A 14,876-nucleotide genomic window follows, 5' to 3' on the forward strand; every position below is an offset into this window, starting at 1 on the left:
TAATTTGTTTTACTTGTATCTAAGATATGTTAGTACCTTTTATCTAAAAATCTCTCAAAAAGATGCACAAAAAAAGTAAAATACTTGCAAATAAATGTCGCAACAGATTAATCAATTAAAAATAACAGAGGTAAAAATTGTCATCACATAAACATTCTGAAAAGTGGGATATACAGTAAAGGTAATCCTCGATTTATGACCACAATTGAGCTCAAAATTTATATCGCTAAGCAAGACAGTTGTTAAGTGAATTCTGCCCCATCTTATGACCTTTCTTGACTCAGTTGTTAAATAAATCACTGTAGCTGTTAAGTTAGTAGCACAGTTGTTAAGTCAATCTGGCTTTGATTCTGCTTGTTAGAAAATCGCAAAAGATGATCACATGACCCCGGGACACTGCAACCATCATAAATATGAGTCAAGCACTTGAATTTTAATCACATGACCATGCAGATGCTGCAACAGTCATAAGTGTGAAAAATGGTCAAAGGTCACTTTTTTCAGTGCTGTTGTAACCTCACTAATGTTCACTAAATAATCTGTTGTAAGTCGAGGACTACCTATAAATGTAATACATGAGTGTCAATATATTAATATTGTAGAGCAAGAGAAGACTTCAAGGACCATGTTGGAAGTGACTTTTGCCTCAAGCAGATCAGCAACATACTGCAAGAAGAGTAGGACAGGTTTTGTTACCTGCTGCCATGTGGATGAGGACACTCTGGTCAGGGCGCAGATTGCCAAAATCAAAGAGAACCATGTAGGCAGTGATGTAATTGACCAGAAAGGCAGCTGCTTCCTCAAAGCTCATACTTTCCGGCATGAGAAAAGTCTGATTGGCTTGGACTGTCACAATTTCTTGCCAGAGACCTGACCGGGCCATAACCATCACCTTATCACCAACCTAGCAAAAAAAAAAAAAAAGATAATTGTGAGAACTAAGACACCCAATACAAATTCAGGATTATGAAAGGCTAAATTTGAAAATAGATCTCAAGCTATCCACTGCACAGCTGCAGGCAACCTTTGTAATTGCAAAGTTTGCCCCGTAACTTTCATACTCTTAATGGTGAAATTTCTCCATGGACAACAGGATGCCATCCCAATTAAAAGTCAGCTCAAGAGTTGGCTTCATGTTAGGCATGTGCTTGTATACTAGATGGCAAATTTTGGAACGATCCTTGGCTAGGTATATACTGTGTCAATATCGCTGAATATTAAGAAAAAGCATATAAGGTTCAGGTGAGTAACTTTGACCTGAAGTTTCTCATTGGAATCTTTTTCAGAAAGTGGAAAGATCCACTTTTTCTCTTGAAAACTCCTTGAAAATTTGATTGACATAGGGAAAGGATTTGACTCCTTGTGCATTTCCTCAAGAGAAGCAACTGTCCACTCTTAGGTAATGTGTTATCTAAAGTGACATGATAAAATTAGCTGATCGTTCTTCCATTAAAGGACCTGCTGTATTTTAAACTAGAATCATGTGATCAGCTAATAATATACATTTGAAAACAAGTCTGCATGTTTTAAATAGATTTAAAACAGTGTTGCTCAACATTGGCAACTTAAAAGATATGTGGATACAACTCCCAGATTATCTAGCTTGAACGCTAGCATGGATATTTGCTTCTTGCTCATGCTTCGTTACAGTGGCAGGGTGCAAGGGTTTCTGGAGGTGACAGTGGAAACAATACATCTTTCTGGCAACATTTCCAGATTTCCACCATGAAACTCTCCCGACGAAAGAAAACACTACCGTTTCCTCTGCAGAGAGGAAATCCTGTGTTTATTTGGCTCTGGTATCAGGAAAAAGAGTAAAACTGAGGCCCTCCATCCTTCACCTTCTCATGAACTGCTGTCTTCAAATAGCAAATGTTACCTTGACCAAAAGAAGAAAAGTTGGACTCCAGAGCTACATATAGTCTGTTTAGTAGCTAGCTATGTACATTTATGAATGTTACAGTGTTTCGAGTTAGTTGGAATTTATTGATGTAAGACTGCATTTCCAAAAGCCTGTCAACTCGAGAGGTTTACTGCAATGCACTCTGCATTGGCCTGCTGTTGAAGAACATTTAGAAGGAACAAGCTCCGTATCAGTGCACCCATGTATCATCTCTACTTCAAGAGCCGTGTTAGTAAACAGGAGCAGCTCCACATGCTGGGTTCGCTAGTTTTTCAATGGAGGTGAAGATCTGAGAAGTTGGTTGTTAGTGGTTGAGAAATAAAATGAATGGGAAGGAGAGAATGTTCTATCAAAAGTTCCTCTTTCCAAGACTTTTTATTTACGTTCTATTTTTCGCATTGTCTTCTGTTAGCTTTTTGGAACTTTTTAACTTTTTAAACTTAAAGATAGATAAAAAAAATAATGTATAGGTAAATAAAAATGAATTGGAGTCTAAAGTAGACCCTCACTATCCTCAAATTTAACAGCATGTATGTTAACATTTAACAGCATGTTAAATTTATGTTACATGTAACAGCTGTGGCTCGGTGGCTACGACGCTGAGCTTGTTGATTGAAAGGTCAGCAGTTCAGTGGTGAGCTCCCATTACTTGTCCCAGCTTCTGCCAACCTAGCAGTTTGAAAGCATGTTAAAAAAAACGCAAGTAGAAAAATAAGGACCACTTTGGTGGGAAGGTGCACCTTTGGCATTTAGTCATGCCGGCCTTGTGGCCACGGTGACGTCTTCGGACAGCACTGGCTCTTTGGCTTAGAAACGGATATGAGCACTGCCCCCTAGAGTCGGAAACGACTAGCACATATGTGCAGGGGAACCTTTACCTTTACCTTTTTATGAGTGAATTATAACTCTCTCTAATCTAGTCAGTAGTTGTAATTCAATCTCTGAAGAGCTGCAGACTTCCCACCCTTGGTGTAGAATATTACTTTGTTTCCAGGTGGGTGTGAAAAAAATGGTTGGGCCTGCTACATTTATGAAAGGAAAATATATACTTCAGTCATATGTGTCAATTTGCCTCCAGATACAATTTCCAGAATTTCCAATTATTTTGGTCATTTGGGAATTAAAAGTTCCAGTGTATCTGGAAGGCAGCAACATGAACTATTACTACAGATATGGTTTTTCCTCAAGATACTTTACTGAGCACTGCTGAAATGGAAATAAAATACAGTTCAAATGATAGTGTTATTCAGTGGTGGGATTCAGCCAGTTCGCACCACTTTGGGGCGTGCATAAGTGCACAAAAGTGCCTACCGTTCCTGTTCTATTGTTTCCTTTCATTGTATGTGCTTGTATATAATGTTGTGACAAAATAAAATAAAAAACAACAACAACCGGTTGTTAACTTACTGAGCAGTTTGGCAAACTGGTTCTTGGAAGAAATTATTAGAGCAGAGAACTGGTTGTTAAATTACTTGAATCCTACCACTGGTGTTATTGCTGTAATGACGAGCATTATTTAAAAGCTTATTTTTTAAGAACTTTGTGAACTTGATTTATTAAACACAGCAAAGGCAAGGCATTTAGAAAAACGGCACTCAATCCTTATTCAGTTGTATTTCCTTCTGGTTGCACTTTTCTACAGCTATTTATTGCTGAAGTATGCAGAACAATACCAATATCTTTTCCTGTTCAATTTTTTTAAAAAATTTTTTTAAGAGTTTCTGCATTCATTTTAGTAAGAGTTCAAAACATTATTTACATGCTTTTCCCAAGAAGAATATAACTTGTGAAAAGCATTTCCTACTACATAGACATACTTAGTATCTCCTTTATTATTTTTAATTTTAATGTAATTATTTGGGAAGCAATATCTGAATTATTTCCTGTAAATACACTAGTGAACTTGTGGCTTTTTTCTCTTAACAATTTGCCACTTGCCTTATAAACTTGTTAAGTCTATAAGTTTTAAAGACTTACAAGCCATAAAAGCAGATTCAAAAAATGTATTTAGTATGTCTTGGAAGAATTTCTCTCTCTACGAATTCTCAGATACACTAGATTTCTTTCAAAATATTTTCAACCTAACTTTAATATAATACAACAATATGAGTTTTTAGGACTGGTCTTGATAGCCAGATTTACATGAAAAGGAAGAATCAGAAGTTCTGGAAGAACATATTGCTGAAAGAATAAAATATCAAAATTCAGTGTCAAAGACTAATTAGGATAAGAGAGAAATGGAAAATGAAGCGATGGGGAAGAGAAATCAAGAGAAATGGAAAATGAAGAGATGGGAAATGAAACAATGACTGAAAATTTGAACAAGCTATTCCCATATTGCAATGTTTTGTTGCAATGTGATTAGTGACTGCAAGCACAGAGAAAACAATTAAAAATACACCAGAATGAATCTGTCCATTCTTCTTCCTCTGAAGACCAGATTAGGACAATGCCTTTACCCTTTCAAAAGTAAGGAGGCAGAAATAATTACTAAATGCCAGGAAACTTTGTCTGAGATCTGCTACCTGTTTTCTCAGCATAATGCCCATTTATTCTGTATAGAAAAAAAAATTGTTGTTGAAATAACGGTTGTCAAACTTACTAATTTTCCAGGCAGTTTAACCAAGACTTTTCTTCCTTCTGTGAGAATCCGAAATCCAAAATACAACACATGTATTACAATTGGATTGAATTGCAGTTGTTATTGCATATATCCAGATGAGGATTTCATTGTGCAATTGCCTTGCCTCAAATCATGACATTTTATAGGTGGTCTAGACAAAATGGCCTTATGTTTGTTACTTTTTTACATGTGATCATCATTTTTTCCACCAGTGTATTTTTGCCCTATAAATAAATAATTGAAAATAAGATCTGGCCAGCCACTGCAAATGTCACTGGAAAGGAAGGATTTCTACATCATTCACGGCCATATTTTGCTGTGGCATTTGGACTATATAACCTGCCTGCAAGCATCAAGCTACAAAAGAGCCAACTAAAATAAGGATATGTGCAAATACAATTGGCATGATTAGCTTATGGTTTGGTGCATTGTGTAAGTCCATAAAACCTGGCTAATTGGGAAAACAATGATTAATCATTGTTAGCATTAGCTTCTTCTGTATTTGCAGGCTGTGGCAATGTCCATTAGTCACTGTGAACACTAAATATAGTTTAGCATTTCTTTCCACAGCTCATAACAACAAATACAAATTCTCAAGAGGCTTTGCTACACTCAAATTACACATACTGCTTCAAAGATACATTTAGGGAACCCTCAGGCTCCTATGTTATCCTTTCTCTAACCTCCTTCACCGTCACAGCAAGCAGCAGGTCGATGTTGGAGGATTTTCAGAAACAATTATTTCTGTGATACATAAAACAAACAAAATGTTAAAAAGTTATGACATTTATGTAATTACTTACCAAGCACATCCAAATTATATTAAAGTAATCAAAATAACTTTACAATCCCCAAGGCATGTCACAACTTTTGAACATCCCTAATGTTTGGAAAGTGAAAGTTGAAAAAAATGACATGCCCTAAATCTGAAATCAATGTCAGTAATGTGTATTATCTAGTTTTTCTAAGGGAAAAATTACTTATACTGAACCTCAAATGTACTGCATACAGTTTGGCTTACCATGTAAAGATGTTCTATCTCTGCTGTATCTCTGCTTTTCTCTATCATATTTTAAGATAGGTTCTTTTACACACATCTTTTAAAGTCTAAAATACAAGTTTAGTATTTATTAATATTATCTGGGATATAGGTTAACAGAACAGAATAACAGAGTTGGAAGGGGCCTTCAAGGTCTTCTAGTCCAACCCCTGTTCAAGCAGGAAACCTTACCATTTCAGACAAGTGGCTGTCCAGCCTCTTTAAAAGCCTCGAATGACAGAGCACTCACAATATCTGAAGACAATCTGTTGCACTGGTTAATTGCTCTGTTAGGAAATTTATCCTTAGTTCTAGTTTGAAACTCTCCTTGATTAGTTTCCATCCAGTTTCTTGTCTTGCCTTCCGGTGCTTTGGAAAATAGGTGATCCTTGAATGTTAGAACTAGGTTTTCTGTTATCTCTTTACTATCACTTACCACTCATCTAGAGTTTGGCAGCCTGTGGCAGCTCTGCACTGGAGGCTCATCCTCACATTTTTTTCAACTGCAGTGTGAAGATAGACCACCAAACATTTTTAAACAATATGCCTACATACCATTGCTTTTGTTTTATCCCATTTCAACACAGAGATAGGCCTAAATTCAACTATCTGTGGCTTCGTACTTTTTTTCTGGCACAAGACTATCAGACCATGTCATCACCACAGGACATTCCAAGGTTGTTTTTCCTGCAGGCTATTGATGCATCACAGCCAGTTGTTTCCATCAATCACTTGTCCCACATGAGAGCCAGATGGTTTAGACTATAGTAGTGCAGGTTAATATCAGTGGTAGGTTTCAATTTTTTTTTACTATTGGTTCTGTGGGCATGGCTTAATGGGCATGGCAGGGGAAGGATACTGTAAAATCTCCATTCTCAGCCCACTCCAGGGGAAGGATACTGTAAAATCTCCATTCCCTTCCCAATCCAGGGGAAGGTTACTGCAAAATCCCCATTTCCTCCCAATCAGCTGGGACTTGGGAGGCAGAGAATAGATGGGGGCAGGGGCAGTCAGAATTTTTACTACCGGTTCTCCAAACTACTCAAAATTTCCACTCCTGGTTCTCCAGAACTCGTCAGAATCTGCTGAAACCCACCTCTGGTTAAGATGCTATAGTATATTATTGGTCGCCCATCTTACCACTGTCTGTGATAAAATGGGCTCCCAATAAATTTAATAAATAATTAAACATGGTTGTGAAGAGTAGCCCTTACCCCTTTATAAAAAAAAACCTGTGCTAACAATTCAGTAAATTATGGTTATATTTGCTTTCAATATAACTGCCCACCTAGCAGTTTGAAAGCATGTAAGTAGATTAATAGGTACCACTTTGGTGGAAAGATAATAGGGTTCCATGCATCTTTTGTGTATAGCCATGCTGGCCAAATGATCACAGAACTTGTCTTTGGACAATACTGGCTCCTCCTGCCAAGCAGCAGAAATGAGCAATGTGCCCTAGAGTTGGACACGACTTATAAGGAACCTTTACCTTTTTGCTTTCACCAAGTATAGTTATTTCTATATTCAGGCCACCATATCTCACCAATCTAAATTAGAAGTTTATAATTTCCTCTTCACAATCATGCCAGGGATGCAGGAAAGGAGAACTCAAAGACTGTTTTCCATTCATGTTTATTTCCAGAGTCAAATGATGATTTAGACTTGGTTAAATCTAAACTAAAACCCCCCCCACACAGGTGTTATTTACCATATGCCTAATAAAAACAGTATGTGGTAAAAATTAGGCACATAAGAGAGGGAATGTATAAAAACACCACCCTGAAAATTCCTACTAAGCTCAGAGCTTTCTGAAAAGTGTGTTCTTTATTGGACAATCCATCCAAATATATAACTGTTTTCTAGCTTGTCTGGGATGATAAGGACAACATTAGGGTTATGCAGCACTTTAGGCCAGAAGGTAAAAAAGTGCTTCAAAGCATACATAGTACACATAGTATCCCCTGTTAGCAGCTGCTTAAACTTGCCATGGTTTCCTTCTTCGATTCTGCTGCAATGAGAGGTTAAGGAAATGGTTGTATGATTCCAGAAAAAGATGTGATTTGCTTTCATAAACTGATGTATTATGTAACTCTTCCTACATACTCCAGTAATCTCTCTGTGTTTGACCTATAGAACTCCATAGCCTAATAGGCAAGTATGGTTTGGATTATGTATTATGTAACTCTTCCTACATACTCCAGTAATCTGTGTTTGATCTATAGAACTCCATAGCCTAATAGGCAGGTATGGTTTGGAGGGGCATTTGGAAATCTGACACAGCAAAAAGGCAGCAGGGTAAAGACTGATCCTGCATTTAACATGATGCATTTAATTGGAGGCATTTATACTTCAACTTGATGCAACTATTACTTTGATTAAAAAGCTTCTAGTTACCTTAATTTCATGATGTCTACATATATACAAATACGTATGTCTAGAAAATAAATTAGATTGCCAAAGATTTCAGAATGTATAGTAAGTAACTAACAAGTAAGACACAGCTTCTAAACATCCTAGGATCATGCTGCTGAAATTTGGTGGCAATGCAACTGAATTTTCTTTTTGAAATGTGTACTTTAAAAAAAAAAATGAGGACAAAAATGGCAAGCCAACCACTCTCATTTTCATTCTTAATCCTTTCCCACAACCCCCTCTCCGTGAAGATTACACACTGTATGAAATTTGGCCGCAAAAATCATTAAGGAATTTTCTTTTATTTTATTTTGAAAAGAGTTATAATGAGACTATGAGGCCCCTGAATGGTAAAATATTCCCTTCTCCACCCTAATTTTACTCCTCCTCTAATTTAGAAAAACGCATACACACTAAAATCACACTGCCAAATTTTAGCAGCAAAATGGATTAATATTAGCAATATATTTTAGACCATTTTGGAGAGTATAGAAGTGGTGGATAGAAATGACAGGCATTTTGTGCTGCTGTTCTAGCAATCTTCAAAGCCATGAAAAAGAATTTGATTTTTGTTTTCAGTGCAATACCATTCCATTACCAGAAACATCCCTATAGCCCAGTGATGGCAAACCTTTTTGGCACAGAATGCCCAAATCGGAATGCGCGCATGTGGAATGCTGGAAACCTGAAGACCATAAGCGTGCTGGCCAGCTAGTCTTCGGGTTTCCGGCACTCCAGCACATGCATAGACCAGGTGGCCAGCGCACATGCGCGCACCAGAAACCAGAACAGCAGCTGGCCACCACGCATGTGCCCACAGAGAGGGCTCTGCGTGCCACCTTTGGCACGTGTGCCATAGGTTCACCATCACGGCTATAGCCTTTCAACAGATTGTTAGGCTGAGTTGTGCCCTTCATAACATTACAAGTTGCCACCCCAGACAAGTCAGCTTCACTAATATTTTAATGTTCCGATCCAATTTAATTGGAATATTCCATGGGATTATTCTGTTCTCATGTAAGTGAAACAAAACTTTAAAACCTTGCCATTTTTTTAAAAATACACAGATCAAACACTTTAGAAATTCCCCAAACTGGCATTTCCAGATTTATCCAATTATAAATCTTAGTCCCAATCAAGATTATCATTAGTAGATAATTTGAAAGATATCTAGGAGTGTCATATTGGTACGTCCAGCCTTTGTTCTGTGTCAGTCTTGTTCTACCAAATAGGTTGAAATACCACATCTTCTTACAAATCTCCGTTAATATCCTGCTCACTAAAGAACAATAGCAAGAACAGGACCTTTGAGGACTGTGTAGAATCCTTACCAGTTAAATAGTTGTGAGATAGATTGAAGCTTTTCAAGTTCTGAACAGGAACCACTAAAATAATTTCCTATTTTGAAGGTAAGATTTATGACAGGTCTTACTCAGTGGTGGGATTCAAATTTTCTGTGGGCGCGGCTTGGTGGGCATGGCAGGGGAAAAATACTGTAAAATCTCCATTCCCGCCCCACTCCAGGGGAACGATGCTGTAAAATCTCCATTCCCTCCCAACTCCAGGGGAACGATGCTGTAAAATCTCCATTCCCTCCCCACTCCAGGGGAACGATACTGTAAAATCTCCATTCCCTCCCCACCCCAGGGGAAGGTTACTGAAAAATCTCCATTTCCTCCTGATAAACTGGGACTCGATAGATAGAGAATAGATTGGGGCGGGGCCAGTCAGAGGTGGTATTTACCAGTTCTCTGAACTACTCAAAATTTCCACTACCGGTTCTCCAGAACTGGTCAAAACCTGCTGAACACCACCTCTGGTCGTAGTTAATTGCAAAGAAAATAGCTGCTCCTGAAATGTCTTCCTGTAGGTGCCGAAAAAAATACCCCTCATGAAATCCAGTCTTTCTTAAACACTGACGGTTGATCATTCTGTACATAACCTATGTAAAGCAATCATTAAATTTTATTAATACTGATTTGCGAAGAAAAGCAGACTTAATTCTTCAAAACTAGATCTGATTTTAATTTGTTTATTTGACTCTGCCTAGGAACAAGTCTACACCAATAAATTCATGCATTGCCAGGTTCTTAACATGTAAATCGAACTGTTTAGAAAGTCAAGCTTCAAAAGTTAATGAAATAGATTTGTGCTTGAAGAGATACTCAGGGATATATTTCAAACATTGATAGGAGGAAGTTAGTAAGTTGTGAAATTTCTTAGGCATGATCTACATTTGCGCAATATGAAAATATAGAAATCAGGCAAGAACCAGGAACACCAGTTCACAATTGACCTTGTACCTATCAGAATAATGTACCTATCTAGGTATTATTTTTTTGGCATATCCAGACTCTTCAGAGGGTTGTTACAAGGCAAAAATGACTTAAGAACTGAGGCAATAGAACAGAGATTCCTCACTGCCACGCCATCTTATTTAATTAATCAGTGGCTTAAAAAAACCTTAGAAACTTTGCAATTGCCCTTGGGTTAAAGCAGAAACAGGGGCTAAGTCCAGTTTTCTTTACTCCACCCACCCCCATTTAAAGCAGATTAGATATGCTTCAAGCTTGTTTTACAACACATGATTTATGAACTCAGATAAAAAACACAGTGAAAGCACAATAAGCTTCAGCTTAATGACTGGGGATATCCCCAAAAGAAAAAGAGGGGAGGAGCAGATGTAAAAGATGCAGACACAGTTGTAATCTTTGAATTCCTCCCAGAGTGAACAAGGGGAACCTCCCCGAGTGGAATATTCTACGCAATTTCTAATGAGTGAGCCAAGTGAGTGAATATGTGTGTCTATATTTCCATGTGTTTCAAGGAGGAACAGAAGCACTGAAAAACAATCCAGAGATTAAACTATAGGGAAGAAAGCGTCACTATACGATAGCTTGTGAGAAGACCAAGAAGGAAAAAATATTGATGCTAGAAATACAAAATTCTACAAATAAGGAATGTGAAAACCTGCATCCTGATCCCACTGGCAGGCCATTTCCTGTTTCCTGAAAAGGGCTCTCTTAAGTCACAGCTCCGCCTCCTGCATCCCACCATTTTGGGCAAGGCTGAGAGCTCCAGGCTTCGGAGTGGGTTGGGCAAAAGGTCATTGTTGCAGCGGGGCTTTGGCTGGATTTGTATTTCAAAAAGCTTCTGAATCCCTTTCTAGGATAAGCCCCACCCATCTTCAATTCAGTGGCTGAGATGAGGAATGAGGTAGGTCTTCTCTACCCAACATTCCTGGGTGCCCCAAGTACCTTCAAAAGGTTAGGCTTGAGGCCAAGGGAAGCCAGGGACAAAACCTCATCCCCTTGAGGGAGCAAAATGTCCTGGTGATCACCAATGATTGGTCAGTTTCCAAAAATGTCTTAAAGCCCTGCCTCCCATAGTAACCATCACCCACTTCCCAGCTTTTAGCAGGAGAGATCCCAGAATTGGCTCTTCTGAATCGTTCTCTTCTGGATGGCACTAGTTTAGCAAGGAAGCCAAGAATATGCTGGCTGGCTGGCTGAGGAGTCTGACATCTCATTGTTTTAGCAAGCTGGTCCACCACACCCATGTTTCTGCCAGTTACAGGGGAAAAGATATTTATATCCTTCCTCCATGTCTTGATCCACAGGGTGGGACCCTTAGTCAGCTTTACGCATTTTCTTTCTTCACAACTCACATTTAGAATTTGTGTCTCTCACCTCCCCACCCCCACCTCTTTAGACTCAAGTCTGGGTCTTCCCAACACTGTAGGCCGTTTCTCGACCGCCTCGAGGTACCCCACCCATTTTCTTGCACCCAAATATCGGGATAGTGGCTACGCCCACCATCCATCTTTCTGCCTCCCAATCACTTCCGATTGGGATGGGTAGCCCGTTATTCGCCGCCGCGGAGCAAAAATTGCTGCCAGCGACTCCCCGAATCGGAATCCTCCAGACGGGCAGGCCAAAGCATGATGGCCTCCGTCCGTTGTGCGTCACCGAGCTCTTTACCCACCTTTGGGCTGGAGACGCCCTCGCCCACGGCCAGGACGATTCCCGCCGCCTCCATGCCAGGGCTAACGGGCGGCGAGGGAAGCCTCTCGTAGAGCCCTTGGCGAGCCAGCAGGTCAGCAAAGTTAAGCCCGCAGGCCCGGACCTGCACGCAAACTTGGCCAGCGCCCGGACTGGGTTCCGCTTGAGGCAGCTGCCGAATCTGCACTTTCACCTTCTCGTAACCACCAAAGCCGGTGAGCACCAGTGCTTTATACTGGCGACCAGCAGCAGCGGTACTGGTAGAAACGTCGGGAGCCTCCTCTGACGTCCCTTCAGCAGCCTTTCCCTCCCCACCAGTCGCTGTTGTCTCCGCCATTGCTTCTTGGTTCTGCTGCTGCTCTGCGGGAGGAGCAACGGCGCTGGTTTGAGGGGCTCCCGCATCTTCCCCGACAGTTTCTTCTCCGGACATGGCCGCTTCTTGGGTACTAGCAGCTAATGGCGTGCCTACAAGAGGAAGAGGAGGAGAAATAAAAGGCTCGGCGGATCAGTTGCGCTAAACAACTGAAGGCCGCCTGCAAAACCCGGAGTTGAAGGTTAACGCTAGCTGGATCTACCTCAGTATGCTGAGTTGGAAAACGCGGAATGGAAAACAGAATTGATGGCTCCACCTAGAAAGACCTGCCCGCCTGACTTTTCGTCACTGGATCCAATACGCCCACCGTCTCCTTGTTCAGGAAGCGAGGCGGAGACTAGAGTCAGGCTGGGTGTGCTCAGCAGAAACGAAGAGAAGCGCATGCTTGGTTTTTCCATAGTTCCCCTGAGCTTAATAGGGTCATTACAAAGTAAAATCGCACGTAGCATCGCAGATGTACAGCCAGCTTTAATGCGCATGTTTTTAGACCCTCTGTTGAATGAGTCAAACTTCTAAGCAAATACGCATAAAATGGCAACCCTCCTTTAAGCACTTCTTCTGAGCTCAGTGAGTTTATTCTCCCAAGGAAGGAAGCATGCATAGAATAGTAAATCTTCCTCTTGCAGTCTCATTTTCCTGCATCTTTTCTGTTATGGTAGTAATTTATCACTATGCAACATTCTTTTCTTCTTGCTGTTTTTCCTAATTTCATCACTATCATCATACCATGTGTTTTATTGCAGGTTTGAGAGAAAACTACTGCCACTCATCTCCACAATCCCCATCTCAGGCACACCAACAGCTAAGCCTCCTACAACCTATCCTATCCCACTGGGCCCACCACCTCTGGTGATTACAGAGAATGAGGTGCAAAGCCTATTTTACAGTCAAAAGCCAGGAAAAGCTCCAGGTCCAAACAAGATAACTCCTTCTTGCTTAAAAACCTGTGCTGACCTCTGGCCCCCATCTTCACCCACATCTTTAATAAATCACTAGAGATGTGCTATGATATGTATATTCTTGCTTCAGATGCTCTACTATCATCCCAGTGGCAAAGAAACCCTCCATCAAGGAACTGAATGACTTCAGACAGGTTGCTCATTTGTAGTTATGAAGATCTTTGTAAGACTAGTGCTCAGCCACCTGAGAACCATCACGGATCTGCTGTTATACCCCTTGCAATTTGCCTACCGAGCAAATAGATTGAAAGATGATGCTGTTAATATGAGTCTGCACTATATCCTACAACATCTTGAATCTCCAAAGACCTATGAAAGGGTTCACTTTGTAGACTTCAGCTCAGCATTCAAACCTTAATTCCAGATATTCTTCTAACTAAACTAAACCAGCTAGCTATATCTGACCACACTTGTAAATCGATCATAAGCTTCCTAACAGACAGGAAGCAGCAGGTGAAGCTAGGCAAAATCACATCAGATACCTGCACAATTAGCCCAGGAGCCCCCCAGGGTTGTGTGCTCTCTCTGCTTCTCTCTATACACTAATGACTGCATCTCAAAAGATCCCTCTGTTAAAATACTGAAATTTGCAAATGATATAACAGCGATTGGTTTAATTCAAGACAACAATGAATCCATACAGACAGGAGGTTGAACAACTAGCCTTGTGGTGCAAACAAAACAATCTTGAACTAAACACACTCAAAACTGTAAAAATGGTGGTGGATTTTAGAAGAAAATCTCCTATACTATCACTTCTTACAATACTAGACAACACAGTATCAACAGTAGAGTCTTTCAAGTTTCTAGGCTCTATCATATCTCAAGACTTAAAATGGACACCTAACATCAAAAACGTCATCAAAAAAGCACAACAAAAAATGTTCTTTCTGCACCAACTCAGAAAGCTCAAACTGCTCAAAGAGCTACTGATTTAGTTCTATAGAGAAATTATTGAGTCTGTCATCTGCACCTCCATAATTGTCTGGTTTGGCTCTGCAACCAGACAAATACAAACTTCAACAGATAATTAGAACTGCAGAAAAAACAATTGCTACCAACCTGCCTTCCGTTGAGGATCTGTGTACTGCACTAGTCAAAAAGAGGGCTGTGAACATACAGACCCCTCACATCCTGGTCATAAATTGTTTCAACTCCTACCCTCTTAATGACACTATAGAACTCTGCACAACAGAACAACTAGACACAAGGACAATTTTCCCCCGAATGCCCTCACACTGCTTAACAACTAATTCCCACAACACTTCAAATAATTTAGTAAGACTGTGTTACTTATTATTTGTCTCTTCCTTACTAGTATCTGTCTCTTCCCACTTACTACTATAACCATTTTGCTTGTATCTTTCAATTTATATTGTTTTTATTGTTTCCTAGTATGATTTGATTTATTTGTTTCCAAGTATGATTTGTATTTTTTTATTCTCTCTCTTTTTTTTTTTATAAAAAAGTTTTATTTTTACAATCATATCAAATAATTCATCCAATGTACAATTATATACAATTAGTCGGGCTTGCCCAGTCACCACCCCCCTTTTTAACTCTCTT

At 39.7% G+C, this 14,876-nt stretch overlaps 1 protein-coding gene across 8 annotated transcripts in view; it reads right to left on the reverse strand.

Annotated features, from left to right (window-relative positions):
• Window positions 1-12,547, reverse strand: part of VAT1 (vesicle amine transport 1) — a 112,734-nt gene extending 100,187 nt beyond the window's left edge. For all 8 annotated transcript variants that reach the window (XR_009155097.1, XR_009155094.1, XR_009155098.1 and 5 more), the window contains exons 1-2: window positions 11,962-12,547; window positions 697-904 (exon numbers count right to left, since the gene is read on the reverse strand). Coding sequence is in view for 2 of the 8 variants with exons in the window: in XM_058183216.1 (XP_058039199.1) it covers window positions 697-904; window positions 11,962-12,408 (655 nt within the window). In the remaining 6 variants the exon portion in view is untranslated. The remainder of the gene's footprint in view (window positions 1-696; window positions 905-11,961) is intronic.
• Between the last annotated feature and the right edge of the window lie 2,329 nt (window positions 12,548-14,876).

The sequence above is a fragment of the Ahaetulla prasina genome, chromosome 4 (assembly GCF_028640845.1).
Source record: "Ahaetulla prasina isolate Xishuangbanna chromosome 4, ASM2864084v1, whole genome shotgun sequence".
Taxonomy (NCBI): domain Eukaryota; kingdom Metazoa; phylum Chordata; class Lepidosauria; order Squamata; family Colubridae; genus Ahaetulla; species Ahaetulla prasina.